We start from the raw sequence: 19050 nt of genomic DNA, 5'->3' as shown, positions 1-19050 counted from the left end.
TCCTCATAAGATAACCGCTCATTCCAGGGATTAGTCTGATAAACCTCCCCTGAACTGCTTCCAATGTTTCCTCCTCATTAGTCAATTCACTTGCTCACCTCATCTTGATGCTTCACTACCTCACACGTGTCTTCACTTCTGATGGAGTCTATCAGTCCCTCTCCAAGGCTCCTCAATGACTTCACATCATTCTGCAGAGTTTCAATCTCCTCACAGACCTCCTGGAATACAGAAACCAAAACCATAGAAACCCAACAACAACAGCAGCTAAGGGCACAGAGCTACAATTGATTAAAGGCAGTAATTCAATGAAGTGAGACAATGTGCTTAAGGTTTCTAATTGGTCAGAGCTAAGAAACAAGGTACCAAGGCTGGACCAGCTGTATTCAATAGGCCATGATCCGGTGGAAAATGTATAGAAGGACAGATTTGCTTGGAATTGGTCGGGATTTATGAGATTTATGACAGTAGAAGATTGGAATGACCCAAGTCATGAATGGCCTATAATTATGTTAAGGTCAGAAAAGGGAGGAACTTCTGAAGCAGGCCATTGAGGAAAGAAGCATTTTCACCCAGTGGGGAAGGTGACATTATTGAAGCTAGTCATGAGGATCGAAATTGGTTAAGTGCAGAATGCCAACTGGGATGGAGTATTGGGAACAGTGATCATAGTATCATCAGGTCCGTATTATATTTGGAGAACGAAAAGGAGCAATGTAGGATAAAAATGTTAACTGGAGATGAGTTAATTCCTGCAAATTGTGGAGGGATCTATCCAGGATAAAAAAAAAAGAAAGAACTTTTGGATACTGGAAATCAGAAACACAAACAGAAATAGCTGGAAAAACTCAGCAGGTCTGACAGCATCTGTGGAGTGAAAGCAGAGTTTAAGGGTTACTGCAGATTATATCTGTCATAAATACTGTTGGATGCGAATCCTATCAGATTGAATGGATTGGTTGGAGAGACAGTTGGTGGCAATAAGAAATTTGCAACAGCAACAGTATGTGATGGATGGCAGTTATAGGAAGGGGGGAAAGTCTCCGATACAGTCACATAGATGGGTTAACTCCAGGAAGGGTAAGAGAGGTAGGCAGCTAGTGCAGGAGTCTTCTGTGGCTATCCCCATTTCAAACAGGTATGCTGTTTTGGAAAATGTAGGGGGTGATGGATTCTCAGGGGAACGTAGCACGAACAGCCAAGTTTCTGGTATTGAGACTGACTCTAATGCAACGAGGGGTACGTCGGCTTCCAAGAGATCAATTGTGTTAGCGGACTCTCTGGTCAGAGGTACAGACAGACGTTTCTGTGGCCAGCAGAGAAAAAGCAGAATGGTGTGTTGTTTCCCTGGTGCCAGGATCAAGGATGTCTCAGAGAAGGTGCAGAATGTTCTCAAGGGGGAGGGGGACCAGCAGGAGGTCATTGTCCACATTGGAACCAACGATGTAGGAAGGGAAAAGGTTGAGATTCTGAAGGGAGATTACAGAGAGTTAGGCAGGAATTTAAAAAGGAGGTCCTCGAGAGTAGTAATATCTGGATTACTCCCAGTGCCAAGAGCTAGTGAGGGCAGGAATAGGAGGATAGAGCAGATGAATGCATGGCTGGGGAGCTGGTGTATGAGAGAAGGATTCTCATTTTTGGATCATTGGAATCTCTTTTGGGGAAGAAGTGACCTGTACAAGAAGGACAGATTGCACCTAAATTGGAAGGGGACTAATATACTGGCAGGGAAATTTGCTAGAGCTGCTCGGGAGGATTTAAACTAGTAAGGTGGGGGGGGGGGCACCCAGGGAGATAGTGAGGAAAGAGATCGATCTGAGACGGGTACAGCTGAGAACAGGAATGAGTAAAATAGTCAGGGCAGGCAGGGACAAGGTAGGACTAATAAATTAAACTGCATTTATTTCAATGCAAGGGGCCAATAGGGAAGGCAGATGAACTCAGGACATGGTTAGGAACATGGGACTGGGATATCATAGCAATTACAGAAACATGGCTCAGGGATGGGCAGGACTGGCAGCTTAATGTTCCAGGATACAAATGCTACAGGAAGGATAGAAAGGGAGGCAAGAGAGGAGGGGGAGTGGCATTTCTGATAAGGGATAACATTACAGCTGTGCTGAGGGAGGATATTCCTGGAAATACATCCATGGAAGTTATTTGGGTGGAACTGAGAAATAAGAAAGGGATGATCACCTTATTGGGATTGTATTATAGACCCCCAAGAGTCAGAGGGAAATTGAGAAACAAAACCAACGTGTCCCTCGTTGCATTAGAGCCAGTCTCAATACCAGAGACTTGGCTGTTCGAGATACGTTCTCCTGAGAATCCATCACCCCCTACATTTTCCAAAACAGCATACCTGTTTGAAATGGGGATATCCACAACAGACTCCTGCACTAGCTGCCCTTCCGAAAACTGCCATCCATCACATACTGTTGCTGCTGCAAACGTCTGAGCAGCTCTAGCAAATCTCCCTGCAGTATATTAGTCCCCTTCCAGTTTAGCTAGAATAAACAGAGTTGTTATCTCTGGATTGTTACCTGTGCCACGTGATAGCGAGGCAAGGAATAGGGAGAGATATCAGCTACAGGGATGGTGCAGGAGGGAGGGTTTTAGTTTCTTGGATAATTGGGGCTCATTCTGGGGAAGGTGGGACTTGTACAAACAGGACGGTCTTCACTTGAACCAGAGGGGTACTAATATCCTGGGTGGGAAATTTGCTGGTGCTATTCGGGTGGGTTTAAACTAGCTCAGCAGGGGAGTGGGAACCGGAGGTGTAACTACAGTGCACAGGAGGATGAGAGTAGGGAAGACTGGGACAGGATTTTAGGGTCACAGGAATGTGCTGGCAGGCAACAAGCTGGTTTGACGTGCATCTACTTCAACGCCAGAAGTCTCCGAAATAAGATAGGTGAGCTTGCAGCATGGATAGGTACCTGGGACTTCAATATTGTGGCCATTTCGGAGACATGGATAGAGCAGGGTGAGTAATAGATGTTTCATTAAAAACAGGCAAGGCGGGAAAAGAGGGGAAGGCGTGGCCTTGTTAGTCAAAGATAGTATAATGGTGGCTGAGAGAACTTTTGATGAGGACTCATCTACTGAGGTAGTGTGGGCTGAGGTTAGAAACAGGAGCGGAGAGGTCAGACTGCTTGGAGTTTTTTATAGGCCTCCACGGAGTTCCAGGATGTGGAAGAGAGGATTAGCAACATTATCCTAGGTAGGAGTGAAAGGAACAGGGTGGTCATTATGGGGGACTTTATCTTCCCCAACATTGATTGGAAATGTTATAGCTCTAGTGTGTCGGATGGATCAGTTTCTGTCCAATGTCTACGGGGGGGTTTCCTGACACAGTATGTCGAAGGGCCGACAAGAGGGGAGGCCACACTGGATCTCGTGCTTGGTAATGAACCAGGCCAGGTGTTTGATTTAGTTGTAGGTGAGCACTTTGGAGAGAGTGACCATAATTCAGTTACGTTCAGTTTAGTGATGGAAAGGGATATTGGAAATCTGTCTTTGGAGAGGAGATGGTTAGGGGCAGAGTCGAAGTGCATCTCTCTGACAATCAAAGGGAGGGGTAACAAAGAACAAACTCCCTGGAAGATGAAAGAAATGGATGGTCAGATAAATCAGAAGAAAGATCATAAAACAGATGCCAGTTTCATAATAGAATCAGGTTGAATATAAACACTATAGAGAACTGAGGAACAGAAATGAGAGGTAGACAGACAACTGGAGAATAGATTGGTACTAAACACGAAAGCAACTCCAGAGACATTCTCCAGGCAGATTACCCTGCCAGTGTCATCATCGTCCAGAACATTCTCAGGAAATCAATGGGGAAGGTCGTTGGTTACGGTAAAAATATTGCTAAAACCCCATCAAGGGTTTTCAGAGTTCCTTGATGAGTTGTTTAAGGACATCGACTGGGCAAAGACCAGGTGGAAAGTCCAGAGTGACAGGTGGGAAAGGAGCTGTCCCTCTAGAAGGACTATTTCAGGTGGAACTTGACTTAGCTCCTGCTTAGGTCACCCAGTAACAGTAGCCACCTTTGCTTTCCAGCCAAGACTGATTCTGAAGGCAAGCAGCTCAGACAAAGGGAGAACTTGGAGCATCTACAGGAAACTGTTCCAGGCCGACAGTGGAAGCACACCAGTGATATCTCACTGGCCTGTTGTTAGGTAACTGGGAGGCTGGAAGGGCCATAAATACAGAAGCAGAATGCAGTAATAATCTTCGCTGTCACTCACTGAGCTGGAAAATCAGCAAGAAAACTATCCAACTACCAAATCCATCGCAGCTAATGGATCTGGATTCAAATGCTAACTTCTTCACTTCTGCAAAAAACTAATTGAAACACAGGCCCCTGGTTTAGCTCAGAAACATCTTGGGACTTTCTTATGGCTAATCCTGGATTAGTGGGGCTGGAAGAGCACAGCAGTTCAGGCAGCATCCAAGGAGCTTCGAAATCGACGTTTCGGGCAAAAGCCCTGTTATAACCTTAGTGTCTGTAGTTTCTTGTGAACAATGTTATCTCTTTATTCCCAATGAAAATCCAGAAAGGACTTTGAATCAATTATCCTTTTAACTGTGAAGCTTGGTGCTGGTCTGTGTTAACTTGAAACAGATCTGATACCAATTCCATTCATAAACCATGTCAGAACATGGAACAGACCAGCACAGTCCAGCACAGTCCAGCACAGTCCAGCACAGTCCAGCACAGTACAGACCCCTCAACCCTCAATGTTGTGCCGACCTTTTGTCCTACTCTAAAATCAGACGAACCTACATCCCCTTATCATCCATGTGCCTATCCAAATGTCCCTAATGTCTCCGACTCTACTCCCACCGCTGGCAGTGCATTCCACACACCCACCACTCTGTGTGTAAAGAACCGACCTCTGACATTGCCCCTAAATCTCCCTCCAATCACCTTAGAATTATCCCTCCCCGTGATAGCCATTTCTGCCCTGGGAAGAAGTCTCTGGCTATCCACTCTATCTACTCCTCTCATCATCCTATACACCTCTATCAAGTCATCTCTCATTCCTTCTTTGCTCCAATGAGAAAAGCCCTACCTCGCTCAACCTTTCTCCATAAGACACATCCTCCAGTCCAGGCAGCTTCCTGGGAAATCTCCTCTGCACACTCTCTAAAGCTTCCACATCCTTCCAATAATGAGGCGACCTGAACTGAACACAATATTCCAAGTGTGGGCTAACCTCGCAGAGCTGCAGCATAACCTCGCAGAGCTGCAGCATAACCTCGCAGAGCTGCAGCATAACCTTGCAGAGCTGCGGCATAACCTCGCAGAGCTGCAGCATAACCTCGCAGAGCTGCAGCATAACCTCGCAGAGCTGCGGCATAACCTCGCAGAGCTGCGGCATAACCTCGCAGAGCTGCAGCATAACCTCGCAGAGCTGCAGCATAACCTCGCAGAGCTGCAGCATAACCTCGCAGCTCTTAAACCCAATCCCTCTGTTAATGAAAGCCAACACAACCCTATCAACCTGGATGGCAACTTTGAGGGATCTATGGACATGGACCCCAAGATCCCTCTGTTCCTCCACACTGCCAAGAATCCTGCCTCTAACCCTGTATTCTGCATTCAAATTTCACCTTCCAAAGTGAATCACTTCATACTTTTCCAGGTTGAACTCCATCTGTCACTTCTTAGTCCAAGTCTGCATCCTGTCAATGTCCTGTTGCAACCTACGACATCCCTCCACACTATCCATCACTCCACTAAACTCCGTGTCATCGGCAAACTTACTAACCCACCCTTCCACTTCCTCATCCAAGTCATTTATAAACATCACAAAGAGCAGAGGTCCCAGAAGAGATCCCTGCAGAACACCACTGGTCACCAAGCTCCAGGCTGAATACTTTCCATCTACTACCACCCTCTGTCTTCTATAGGCCAGCCAATTCTGTATCCAGACAGGCAAATTTCCCTGTATCCCATGCATCCTCCCTTTCTAAATGAGCCTACCATAGACAACCTTATCAAACACCTTTCTAAAATCCATGTACACCACATCCATTGCTCTACCTTCATCATTGTGTTTTGTCACATCCTCAAAGAATTCAATAAGGTTTGTGAGGCATGACCTGCCCCTCACTAAGCCATGCTGACTATCTCTAATCAAAGCTGAAAAATGTGTTGCTGGAATGCTTGGATGCTGCCTGACCTGCTGCGCTTTTCCAGCAACACATTTTTCAGCTCTGATCTCCAGCATCTGCAGTCCTCACTTTCTCCTATCTCTAATAAAACTATGGTTTTCCAAATAATCATAAATCTTGTCTCTCAGAATCCTCTCCAATACTTTGCCCACCACAGATGTAAGACTGGTCTGTAATTCCCAGGATTATCCCTATTCCTTTTCTTGAACAAGGGAATAACATTTGCCACCCTCCAATTATCTGGCACTACTCCAGTGGACAGTGAGGACACAAAGATCATTGCCAAAGGCGCAGCAATCTCTTCCCTCACTTCCTGTAGTAACCTTGGGTATATCCTGTATGACTTATCTATCCTTGTGTCTTTCAAAATTTTCATCACATCCTCCTCCTTAACATCAAGCTGTTTGTGGATGTCAGTCTGTTTCGCACTGTCTTCAGAAACAACAAGGTCCCTCTCAGTAGTGAATACTGAAGCAAAGTATTTATTAAGGACCTCCCCTACCTCCTCCGACTCCAGGCACAAGTTCCCTCCACTATCCCTGATCGGCCCAACCCTCACTCTGGCCATCCTCTTGTTCCTCACATAAGTGTAGAATGCCTTGGGGTTTTCCTTAATCCTATCCACTAAAAAGTTTTTTCATGCCCTCTTCTAGCTCTCCTAAGTCCATTCTTCAGTTCCTCCCTGCCTAGCTTGTAACCCTCTAGATCCCTGCCTGATCCTTGCTTCCTTCACCTTGTGTACGCTTCCTTCTTCCTCTTGACTAGATGTTCCACATCCCTCGTCACCCAAGGTTCCTTCACCTTACCATCCCTTCCTTGCCTCAGTGAGACAAATCTATCCAGCACTATCAGCAAGTGCTCCCTAAACAACCTCCACATTTCGGATCAGTGGTGCTGGAAGAGCACAGCAATTCAGGCAGCATCCGAGGACAGGCAAAATCGAACCTCCACATTTCTGTCATGTACTTCCCTGAGAATATCTGTTCCCAATTTAGGCACACCAGTTCCTGCCTAATAGCATTGTAATTGCCTCTACCCCAATTAAATATTTTCACATACAGTCTGCTCCTATCCCTCTCCATGACTATAATAAAGGTCAGAATGTTGGGATCACTATCACAGAAATGTTCTCCCACTGGGAGATCTGACACTTGGCATGGTTCGTTGCTGAGCACCAAATCCAATATGGCCTCCCCTCTAGTCGGCATATCTACATATTGAGTCAGGAATCCTTTCTGGACACATCTAACAAAAACTGCTCCATCCAAATTATTTGAACAAAGGAGATTCCAATCAATATTAGGGAAGTTAAAGTCACCCATAACAACAACCGTTATTTTTGCACCATTCCAAAATCTGCCTCCTAATCTGCTCCTCCATGTCTCTGTTAATATTGAGGGGACTGTAGAAAACTCCCAATAAAGTGACTAATGTTACCACCTGGTAGCAGCTGAGAATTGCTAGATTGTCTAAAAGCTGACATTAGACAACTACATAGCAAGGATAGAGCAGTATTAATGGGGGGATTCTAATCTGAACCCAGACTGGGAGAGGAAGACAAGCAAATACCAGGGAAGTTGTGAATTTCTAGGATGGATTCCTCCAACAATATGTCTAGATGCAATAAGGAGACAAGCAATATTGGATCTAGTCATGAGCAATAAGTCTAGTTTAACTAATGACCTAGTTTGTGAGTATTTGCAAATTTTGATCACAATATAATCGAGTTTCATGTAGCGTTTGTGAGAGATCGGCAAAAATTGGATAATAGAATTTAGGGTTTAGGTAAGGCAGACTTTAAAGGGATGAGGCAGAGAGTGTCCACAGTAAACTGGGAATATTTGCTAAAGGGTAAAGTTACTGAGGAACAGAGGAGAGTGTTTGGAGAAACATTTAATGATGTTCAGGGGCAGGTTGTCCCCAGGAGATGGAGAATCTCCACCTCACTCTCACAAAAATACAGCCACGGACATCGGAGCAGGGAAGGTATGGCATACAATTAAAAGGAAGAGCTTATAAAAACATAAAGAACAGTGTGGATCCCACAGGACGGGTCAAATACAAAGACCAACAAAGATCCACCAAGCATCTTTTTAAAAGCGGCTACAAAGGATTATGAACTGAAACTTGCAAAAGCCATAATAGACAATAAGAGGAGATGTTACAGTTCTATAAAGGGAAAGCCGCTGGTCCCAGTGAAGGCTAACAGTAGGGATATTGTCAGTGACTACGGGGAAGCAGGAAAGGCGGAGAGCTTGCGGGAAATCCCAAAGAAATTATCAGAGGATCAGGGACTGAGTCAAAATAAAATTAAACTAAATCATCAAAAGAAGGGAAATTAATGGAACTGAGAAATGACAAATCCCCAGGACCTGATGGCTTCCATCCCTGGGTGTTAAAGGAAGTTGGTGGAGTGAATAAACGAGGTTCAGTGCAGCGAAGTGTGAGGTGATGCACTTTGGTTGGAAGAACATTGAAAGGCAACATAAAATAACGGGGATAATTGTAAAGGGGGAGTAGGAGCACAGGGGGCTGGGTGGTATACGTCACAGATCATGGAAGGTGGCAGCACCGGGGGAGAGAGCAGTTAATAAAGCAGACAGTATCCTCGCCTTTATTACCGGGGCAGAGAGTACAATAGCAGGGGGGTGATGTTGAACTTGTCCAGGACCCTTGTGGGTCCTCAGCTGGAATATTGTGTACAGGGTGTGGGCCCCACATTATAGGAAAGATGGGAATGCATTGGAGAGAGTGCAGGAAGTGATTTACAGGAATGGTTTCCGGAATGAGAAACTTCAGGGATGGGGGGGGAGGTTGAAGACGTTGGGACAGTTCTCCCCAGAGAGAGGGCAGCTGAGAGGGAGATGTGATAGAGGTTTTCAAAACCAGAGCTGGACAGAGCAGACAGGGAGAAACAGTCCCTGCTTGTACCAGGATTGTAAACACAATGGACATAGATTTAAAGTGATATGCAAATGAAGCAAGAGTGATGTCAGTGTTGTAGAGATGTACAGCACAGAGAAAGGCCCTTCAGCTCGGTCTGACTACACCAGTCATAAACAACCACCTAATGATTCTAGCCCCATTTCCCAGCACTTGGCCCATCACCTTATTACATCTCAATCCCTCTTCAATGTGATGAGGGTTCCTGTCCCTCCCACCCTCTCAGGCTGTGAGGTCCAGGTTCCCCACCTCCCTCTGGGTGAAATGATTTATCCTCACATCCCCCTCTAAACTTCCTGCCCCTTACCTTAAACCCCAGCTCCCTGGTCATTGATCCCTGCGTTAAGGGGAAAAGTTCCTTCCTGTCTGTCCTGTCCAATTTTCTGCATCTCAAACATGTCCCCTCTCAGTCTCCTTTGCTCCCATTGAACATTGAAAAGTACAGCACGGTATTGTGCCAAGGATTAATCCTAATGTAAAGTAAAATAACTTCACCTATGCACCCCTCAACTCACTGCTTTCCATCTGCACGTCCAGCAGTCGCTTAACTGTCCCCATTGACTCTACTTCCACCATCACCGCTAACAATGTATTCCATGCATTCACAACTCTCTGCGTAATGAACCTTCCTCTGATGTCTCCTCTGTACCATTCTCCTAATATCTTAAAACTATGGCCCCTTGTGCCAGTCAATCCTGCCCTGGGGAAAAACATTCCCAGTCTGTCCAATCTCTCTTCCTAACTGAAACTCTCCAGCCCAGGCAACATCCTGATAAATCTCCTCTGCACACTCTCCACTGGATGTGATCACCTCCATCCTAGAATGTGGATTCAGAACTGCACACATTGGCTGTTGCCTAACCAATGTTTTATTCAGTTCCTCCCTGCTCTGAAACTCCATCCTTCAGTTAATAAAGACAAGTGTCCCATATACCTCCTTCACCACTCTAACCTGCAGTGCTCAAGTTCAAAAGAAATAAACAAACATACAGCATTTGTGGAAACTCTCTGGATAAAGCATTCATACAAGAGAAAGAGGCAATTGTTTCTTACAGGAGATTAAAAATTCTTTCTCATTCAATATAAAGATGCAGTTTGAGGTAAAGTTGAGGTTTAGAAATGAAAGTTGGTCATATGAATCTGCAACAGAGAGATCATCTGGAGCTGTCTGGAAAGGGGCTAGGGTATCTGCTTTAGATTAGATTAGATTACTTACAGTGTGGAAACAGGCCCTTCAGCCCAATAAGTCCAACCCACCCAGACCCATTCCCCTACATTTACTCTATTCACCTAACACTACGGGCAATTTAGCATGACCAATTCACCTGACCTGCACATTTTTGGACTGTGGGAGGAGACCGGAGCACCCGGAGGAAACCCACGCAGACACGGGGAGAACGTGCAAACTCCACACAGTCAGTCACCTGAGGCGGGAATTGAACCTGGGTCTCTAGCGCTGTGAGGCAAATCCCTAGAGTGAAATGATCAGCTCCACATCTGCTGAGTGGAAGGTGATTAACCTGTCACTCTATCCAGTGCACGTCCTCAGGAATATTAAGTATTGTAGGGGTCTATCCACCACTCCATAATGGCCTGGTATGGAGCGGTACCATCCCAAACCTCTTTTCCAAGGACCACACTGGCTGAGGTGCTTCAAGTCCTGCCATTCAACCATAAAATGTAGGACAGAAGTAGGCCATTCAGCCCATCAAGTCTGCTTTAAGATTCAATGAGACCATGGCTGTTCTCATCTCTACTTTCCTACCTTTTCCCCGTAACCCCCAATTACTTTCCTGAGTAACACTCTCTCTGTCTCAGCCTTGAATATAACTATTTAGATTAGATTAATTGCCCTACAGTGTGGAAACAGGCCCTTTGGCCCAACAACTCCACACCAACCCTCCGAAGAGTAACCCACCCAGACCCATTTCCCTCTGACTAATGCACCTAACACAACGGGCAACTTAACATGGCCGATCCACCCTAACCTGCACATCTTTGTGACTGTGGGAGGAAACTGGATGACCCGGAGGAAACCCACGCAGACACGGAGAGAATGTGCAAACTCCACACAGACAGTTGCCTGAGGCTGGAATCGAACCTGGGACCCTGGTGCTGTGAGGCAGCAGTGCTAACCACTGAGCCACCATGCTGCCCTGCCTCAACAGCCCTCTGTGATAAAAATCTTCAGATTCATTCCATTTTGAGAGAAAAAATTCCTCCCCATCTCTGCCTTAAATGGGTGACTTCTTATTCTGAGATGATACTCCCAGTCCTACACTCTCCCACACAAAGAAAAACAACCTCTCCACATCAACTCTGTCAAATCACTTAAGAATCTTGGATGTTCCAATAAGGTTGGAACATTCTTCCAGAGTCCAGTGAGTACAGTTCCAGCCTATCCAACCTCTCCTCATAAGACAGTTCCTCCATTCCTGTGAACCTTCTCTGGACTGCCTCCAATGTCGGAATATCTTCCCTTAGACAAGGGCCTAACCCTGTTCAGAGTATCCCAGCTGTGGTCTGACTACTGCCTGTATAGTTTTAGCAAAACTTCCTCACTTTTATACTCCATTTCCTTTGAAATTAAAATCAATAATTGTGATTCACACACGAGACTCCCAAATCCCTCTGTGCTGCAGCTTTCTGCAGTCTTTCTCCATTTAAATAAGATTCAGCTCCTCTGTTCTTCCCACCAAAGTCCATAACCTTACCTTTTCCTACACTATATTCCATTTGTCAAATTTGTGCCCATTCGCCTAAGCTTTCTAAATCCCTCGGATAACTCCTTATGTCACCTTCACCCATTGCCTCCCCACCCATTTCTATCTGATCTGTAAACCTGGTGATTACTTTCCTCACACATTGTTAATATACCCAAAAGGTCCCCGATCTATGAACATCCACCTTACAAATGCTCGTAATAGAACATAGAACATTACAGTGCAGTACAGACCCTTCAGGGCTCGATGTTGCGTTGACCTGTGGAACCAATCTGAAACCCATCTCCGTTATTCTATTCTCGTCCATATACCTGTGAAAGCAATCCCATACAAGGATGCAATTTAATGATCCAACATTTCCTGTCTTTACAACCAGCTGCCTTCCATTATCCTGCAAACAGGATGGACTGCCTTGTACAGGATATAACTGTGGGCTGAGCACTGCCCCCTGGGGCACTCCACTAGTTACAGGTTGCCATTTTGAAAATGCTCCCCTTATCCCAATTCTCTGACTTCTATTAGTGTGATGTTTCCATGTATCTGCTGCCCTTTTCCTTCGAGATGGACACGGTCATGGTTTGAGAAGAAACCTTGAAGATCTACAGTACAGCCCACTCCCCAGCTATGTAACTGCCCCTTTTCTTGTTCCTCAGCTCATTGTCCGCATGGCTTCATTTGATAGGAGAAAGTGAGGTCTGCGGATGCTGGAGATCAGAGGCTAGATCAGAGTGGTGCTGGAAAAGCACAGCAGATCAGGCAGCATCCGAGGAGCAGGACAGTTGACATTTCGAGCATAAGCCCTTCATCAGGAATGTGGGGCCGTGGGGGGGGGGGGAAGGGAGCTGAGCAATAAATGGGAGGGGTTGGGGCTGGGGGAAGGTAGCTAGGCATATGAAAGATAGATGAAGGTTGGGGTGATGGTGATAGGTCAAGAGGAGGGTGGAGCAGATAGGTAGGCAGGAAGATGGACAGATGGGACAGTTCAAGAGGGTGGTGCCAAGTTGGAGGGTTGGGAATAGGACAAGGTGGGAGGAGAGGAGATGTGGAAACTGGCAAAATCCACATTGATCCTATGTGGTTGGAGGGTCCCAAGGCAGAAGATAATATGTTCTTTCTCCAGGCTAAGATTTGGCAACAGAGGAGGCCCAGGACCTGCATGTCCTTGGCGGAGTGGGAGAGGGAGCTGAAGTGTTCGGCCATGGGGCGGTGGGGTTGGTTGGTGTGGGTGTCTCAGAGATGCTCTCTGAAACTTTCCGCAAGTTGGCGTCCTGCCTCCCCAATGTAGAGGAGATCACATTGAGAATAACGGATATAGTAGATGACATTTGTAGAAGTACAGGTAAATTTCTGACGGATGTGGAAGGGTCCTTTGGGGCCTTGGATGGAAGTAAGGGGGAAGTATGGGCACAGGTTTTGCAATTCCTGCGGTGGCAGGGGAGGAGGTGTGAGGGCTGGTGGGTGACACGGGCCTAACAAGGGAGTCGCAGTGGGAATGGTCTCTGCGGAACACAGATAAGGGTGGGGAGTGAAATATATCTCTGGTGGTGGGGTCCGTTTGTAGGTGGCTGAAATGGCAGAGGATGATGCGATGTATACGGAGGTTGGTAGAGTGGAAGGTGAGGACTGGGGGAGTTCTGTCCTTGTTGTGGGGTTCAAGGGCAGAGGTGCAGGAAGTGGAGGAGATGTGCTGGAGGGGACATCAACCACGTGGGAGGGGAAATTATGGCCCTTGTAATAGGAGGCCATCTGGGATGGTCTGGAGTGGAATTGGTCCTCCTGAGAGCAGATGTGGCAGAGGCAGAGGAATTGGGAGTAAGGGATAATGATTTGACAGGAGGCAGGGTGGGAGGAGGTGTAGTCCAGGTACCTCAAAACGTCAACTCTCCTGCTCCTCGGATGCTGCCTGACCGGATATGCTTTTCCAGCACCATACCTTTTGACTGTGGCCTCATTTGTTGACCATTTCAGCACATCATCCCTCCTCACAGCTGCCTTAGTCTCCTCCAAACTCCCTCCTCTGTTATTCCACCCCACCCATTCCATCTGAAAACCCTGAAAGCAAGAACACTGAGCTCCCTCTCTCAGTCACATTCCTAGCATCAGGGCAATATTGATGAGAAGTGCCCTCAGTTTGGTTGCTTTATTTGATGAACTCTGGACTGTGAAGTCAGAAACCCATGCCCCAGCAAACACGTAGTCTGTTGCCTAATTTATTTCCTCTCCTTTTCCAGACTCATTCACTAACTTGCTGCCTTCATTTCTGTTTCAGATTTCACCTGAACTGAACTGAACCCTGGGTTGCCAAACCCCTGCCTCTCACTATCTGTGAACTGCCTCCAGAGCCAGTCCAGTTAAACCCCGACAGCAGGTCAGGAGCAGGAAGGTAATAAAGGTCACCCTCAGTGATATCCTCACTCACCTGGAGGCAGCCAAGACGATGTTGGAGAGTCACTGGATTGGATGATGGTGTACTCAGATCTTGCAGCCTCTGCTCAGTGGTCTTCAAGACAACAGTGAGATCAGTCAGAGCTATCTCAAACTGCTGGGCCTGGCAAAGTTTGGCCTGAAGCCTGGACTCCTGCTCCTGAGAGTGAAACTGTAACTCAGTCCAGAGCCGCACCAAATGGTCAAGCTTCTCCTGAATGTCTGCTCAAGAAAAGAATTTTACACAACAGTCAGCATTTGAAAAATTTTCAATCACAAATCGCCAAATAGTTTCCAGGCATGGATTGGCCACTTATGGGGTAGAGTGAGACAGTTGGGAATTACAGAATCGATAAGACCATAAGAAACAGGAGGAGGCCATTCGGCCCCTCGAGGCTGGTCTGACATTCCTCGTGTCCACTTTCCTGTCCTTTGTGGCCGAATTGGCCTCCAGAAGTAATGAACTTATGATGGACAATAATACACTTATCGTGGAATAACAAAAGATGGACAATGATTAAAGCATGCTGGGAAATAAACCCCAGCCTTGACTAAAGTGTCAATCCACCTGCCGCAGTATGCAGACAGGCTGCAGCTGCTCACAGACAGTTTGCAAATAAATCCAAAAGCTGCAGACCCTGCAACACCCACCTGGAGTTGGACTTGAACAGGACAATGGAATATCACCCTCAGGACAATCAGGAGCAGCAAGTCATTTGCTAGACACAGAGCGGCCTGGCACCCTTATTTGGAGGTGGCTACATGCACCCAGCACCTACCATAATGGACACCCAAAGGCCACCCTGCTATCAATGTACCAACACCTGGTTGGGTCTGATTGATCAGGGTAATCGAACCTGATCAATCCAATGGCAGATCCTCAAGACCCTCCCAAAATGACACGAAGACTCAGAAGGATAAGATTCATCACAAAATCCCACTCAGGGCAGTGACTTGAGAAGAGAAGACACCCCATGACACATCCTCACAGTGACCCCACTGATGGAAATGATACACTTCTGTCAGTGTCACCAACCGCAGCTTCCACATCCAAGGGAATCCGGACTACTTTAAGTGGCCCATGAGGAGACTTGTCTGACAGGTTGTAAATCACTCGCTACTCAGTGACAACATGAACATTTCATAGATTCCCAAGAACTCCCTGACAGACAGGCAAACTGAACATTCCCGACTCGCTATAACGCAGACCCCTAATGACATCCCCACACCATGGATATGAGACAATGCAAAAAGATTAGTATTGACTGAGCATACTCACTCAGACTGCCAGACAGCAGTTCCTGATATATCCAATAGAGGGGGCAAAATTAAACAGGTTATAGTCCAACAGGTTTATTTGGAAGCACTGAATTAGTGGTGCTGGAAGAGCACAGCAGTTCAGGCAGTATCCGAGGAGCAGATGCTGCCTGAATTGCTGTGCTCTTCCAGCACCACTAATCCAGAATCTAGTTTCCAGCATCTGCAGTCATTGTTTTTACCTTATTTGGAAGCACTAGCTTTCAAAGCACCGTGTCTTTATCAGGTAGCTGTGGAGTAGGATCAAAGGACACAGAATAGTAACCCAACAGGGAAACTGAGAGAATTATGATGACAGTGTAGCTCAGACTCCCAGATGGTAATTCCCAATATCTCCAACAGGGGGCATGGCACAGCACAAACATGGGAACCGAGAGAATGATGGACGAAACAACTAACTCAAACACCGAGGCGGCAATTCCACATTTCTCCAATAGGGGGGACTGACAACACACCAACAGGAGTACAGGGAGGATTTAATACAGACACCCCAGAGAGAAAGGATTCAGACCCTCTGTTTGGTGCCTGTTTGACAAATTAGATTAGATTACATTACAGTGTGGAAACAGGCCCTTCGGCCCAACAAGTCCACACCAACCCGCCGAAGCGCAACCCACCCATATCCCTAACCTAACACTATGGGCAATTTAGCATGGCCAATTCACCTGACCTGCACATCTTTGGACTGTGGGAGGAAACCGGAGCACCCGGAGGAAACCCACGCAGACACGGGGAGAATGTGCAAACTCCACACAGTCAGTCGCCTGAGGCGCTGATTCAGTGATCCAAGTGATGAAACAGCTCCTGACAGCCAGGCAAGGCAAGGTGTAACTGTTTCTGATATATCAAAACTCACATGCATCTTACACCTCTTCCAAATCTATTTCTGGATAGGATTTAACCAAGCTATTTTCTCCACAATGGATATAGTCTCCAAATCAGATCCCTACCTCCCCTTTGCTTTCACCCTCATTTCTATTACCCACGCTTAAAGTGGTCTCTGTCCGACAGGTCAGCTCCATTTTCACTTTTATTTAAAATGATTGATCTCTTTTTTTTAACTGGTTACTATTTAATGACAAGAACATTTACATTTAATGTTTGGAGGTGCTGGTTTGAGGGAGGATAACAAGACAGAGAAGGTCAGAATACTGAACAATAGGTGGACTTCTTCATTTCACGTCCCAAACCAGGCCACAACCCAGTGTTCTAGCTACCTAATTCACTGGTATCAACAGGCTTACACTAGAACATTAGCTTCACACTTCGCAACAGAAATACATCAATAATGACCAACATAAAACCATTTTACAGTTTATTGTACACAAACAATCATTTTGAATACAAGAGTGCACATTTGACAAATAATATCTGGATCACCATGGTAACTGGTGTGTAGTCCCAGTAAAAGTATTTGCAAATATAAACATCACCATTTGTATGCAAACTTAATTATCGGAACTGACAGCCAGACTACTGCGACCCCTAGGACTCATAACAGCACACAAACCAACAGCCACGCTCAGACAACAACTCACCAGAACGAAGGACCCGATACCCAACATGAGCAAAACTAATGTAGTGTACAAAATACCATGCAAGGACTGCACAAAACACTATACAGGACAAACAGGAAGACAGCTAACAATCCGCATACATGAACATCAACTAGCCACGAAACGACACGACCAGCTATCCTTAGTAGCCACACACGCAGACAACAAGCAACATGAATTCGACTGGGACAACACTACCATTATAGGGCAAGCCAGACAGAGAACAGCCAGGGAATTCCTAGAGGCATGGCATTCATCCACAAACTCCATCAACAAACACATCGACCTGGACCCAATATACCAACCACTACAGTGGACAGCTGAAACTGACAACTGGAAGCGGCAGGGACAGACCCCTATAAACACCGGAGGAAACATCAAAGAAGCGCTTTGCAGGAGGCTCCCAAGCACTGATGATGTCGCCTAGCCAGGGGACGAAACGTTTGCAACAAAAACTTCCAGCTCGGCGAACAGAACCACAACAACGAGCACCCGAGCTACAAATCTTCGCACAAACTTTAAACTTAATTATGTTATGTTTCAAATTAAGAAAATATTACATAAAGTCAAAATAAACAGAAGTAATGTTTAAAACAACCACCGATTATTCAAAGTAAATGGTAATCTTAAACTACAAAATAACTTGGTGAGCTTTATCCAAATTGCTAAGTTTATGACATCTTCAAAAGTCCTTTCAATAGTATTTACAATGCAAAAGTTAAAAAAACAGAACCCAATGGTTCATTTTGTTTCAGTGTTGATTCCATACTTCTCCTTGAGAATTTTAAGTTGCTCTTCCTTTTTCTTTGTATCAATTTTTTGGAAAGCCCTGTTTGCATTGTAGTACAAAATCACAAGGTATCTGTTGCAAACATTGAACCCAGATAAGTGGTCACAAGCATTCTTGGCATCAAAAATATCTTCGTACACTACGTATGCAGTTCCTCTCGTCTCAGGTGTATTTCCTACTCTGATTTGTCGGATTGGTCCATATTTCCCAAATATATCTTACATTTCTTCTGCTGTTATTTTGTATGGCAAATTTCTTACATACAAGATACGATTTACTTCTGGAGGCAAACGAATGTACGCCCTTTTCGCCGCTTGCATTGCCATCGCGCCGCGTCTGTACCAACAAGAGGCCCAACACGATCTCTTGCAGTCCTCTGCATAATCACTCGTCTCTGTAACACTGGTCTTCATGACCACTGTATCTCAGGTTCTTTTTCCTAACCACATCATGGTCAGGGCGTTTAAACACTCCTAACCCCTACTGTGGGAATGAGAGGTTGGAGCATAACAGGCCTCTGAACCTGACCTCACTTGCCACCAGGGATTCATATAATCATGTTTTATTATTATTTAAAAAAAGTGGGGGAGGGTTTAGGGTATATACATCTCATTGTGTCAAAACTGTCCAGTTATCAAACAAAGATAACAACAGAAACAACCTCAATCTCTCTCCAGGATAACCATGTCACTGCAGGTCTGCAGGAAAGAGATATTTCATCAGGATCACCATCATTGGGAACAACATCCACAAAACATCAAGCAAATCAGGATGCAAAGAACCAAGATCAAAGAAAATTACAGGAACAGGCCCTTCGGCCCTCCAAGTCTGCGCCGATCCAGATCCTCTATCTAAACCTGTCACCTATTTTCTAAGGATCTGTATCCCTCTGCTCTCTGCCCATTCATGTATCTGTCTAGATACATCTTAAATGACACTATTATTCCCACCCCTACCACCTCCACTGACAATGCATTCCAGGCCCCCACCATCCTCTGCATAAAGAACTTTCCACATATATCTCCCCTAAACTTTTCCCCTCTCACCTTGGACTCATGACACATAGTAATTATGTCCCCTATTCTGGGAAAAAGCTTCTTGCTATCCACCC

At 45.8% G+C, this 19050-nt stretch overlaps 1 protein-coding gene and 1 pseudogene across 1 annotated transcript in view; both read right to left on the bottom strand.

Moving 5' to 3' along the window:
* LOC148146818 (microtubule-actin cross-linking factor 1, isoforms 6/7-like) overlaps window positions 1-16615 on the bottom strand; it is a 66035-nt gene extending 49420 nt beyond the window's left edge. The window contains exons 1-4 of the mRNA XM_087996940.1: window positions 16544-16615; window positions 15556-15577; window positions 14272-14498; window positions 99-221 (exon numbers count right to left, since the gene is read on the bottom strand). Coding sequence (XP_087853066.1) covers window positions 99-221; window positions 14272-14498; window positions 15556-15577; window positions 16544-16615 — 444 coding nt within the window. The remainder of the gene's footprint in view (window positions 1-98; window positions 222-14271; window positions 14499-15555; window positions 15578-16543) is intronic.
* Window positions 16616-17587: 972 nt separating this feature from the next.
* On the bottom strand, window positions 17588-18265 carry LOC148146817 (splicing factor 3B subunit 6 pseudogene; annotated as a pseudogene).
* Between the last annotated feature and the right edge of the window lie 785 nt (window positions 18266-19050).

The sequence above is a fragment of the Chiloscyllium plagiosum genome, unplaced genomic scaffold, assembly GCF_037043375.1.
Source record: "Chiloscyllium plagiosum isolate Xiang-an unplaced genomic scaffold, Cpla_swu_hap1 HiC_scaffold_19, whole genome shotgun sequence".
NCBI lineage: Eukaryota > Metazoa > Chordata > Chondrichthyes > Orectolobiformes > Hemiscylliidae > Chiloscyllium > Chiloscyllium plagiosum.
This window is presented reverse-complemented; position numbering and strand designations above follow the sequence as displayed.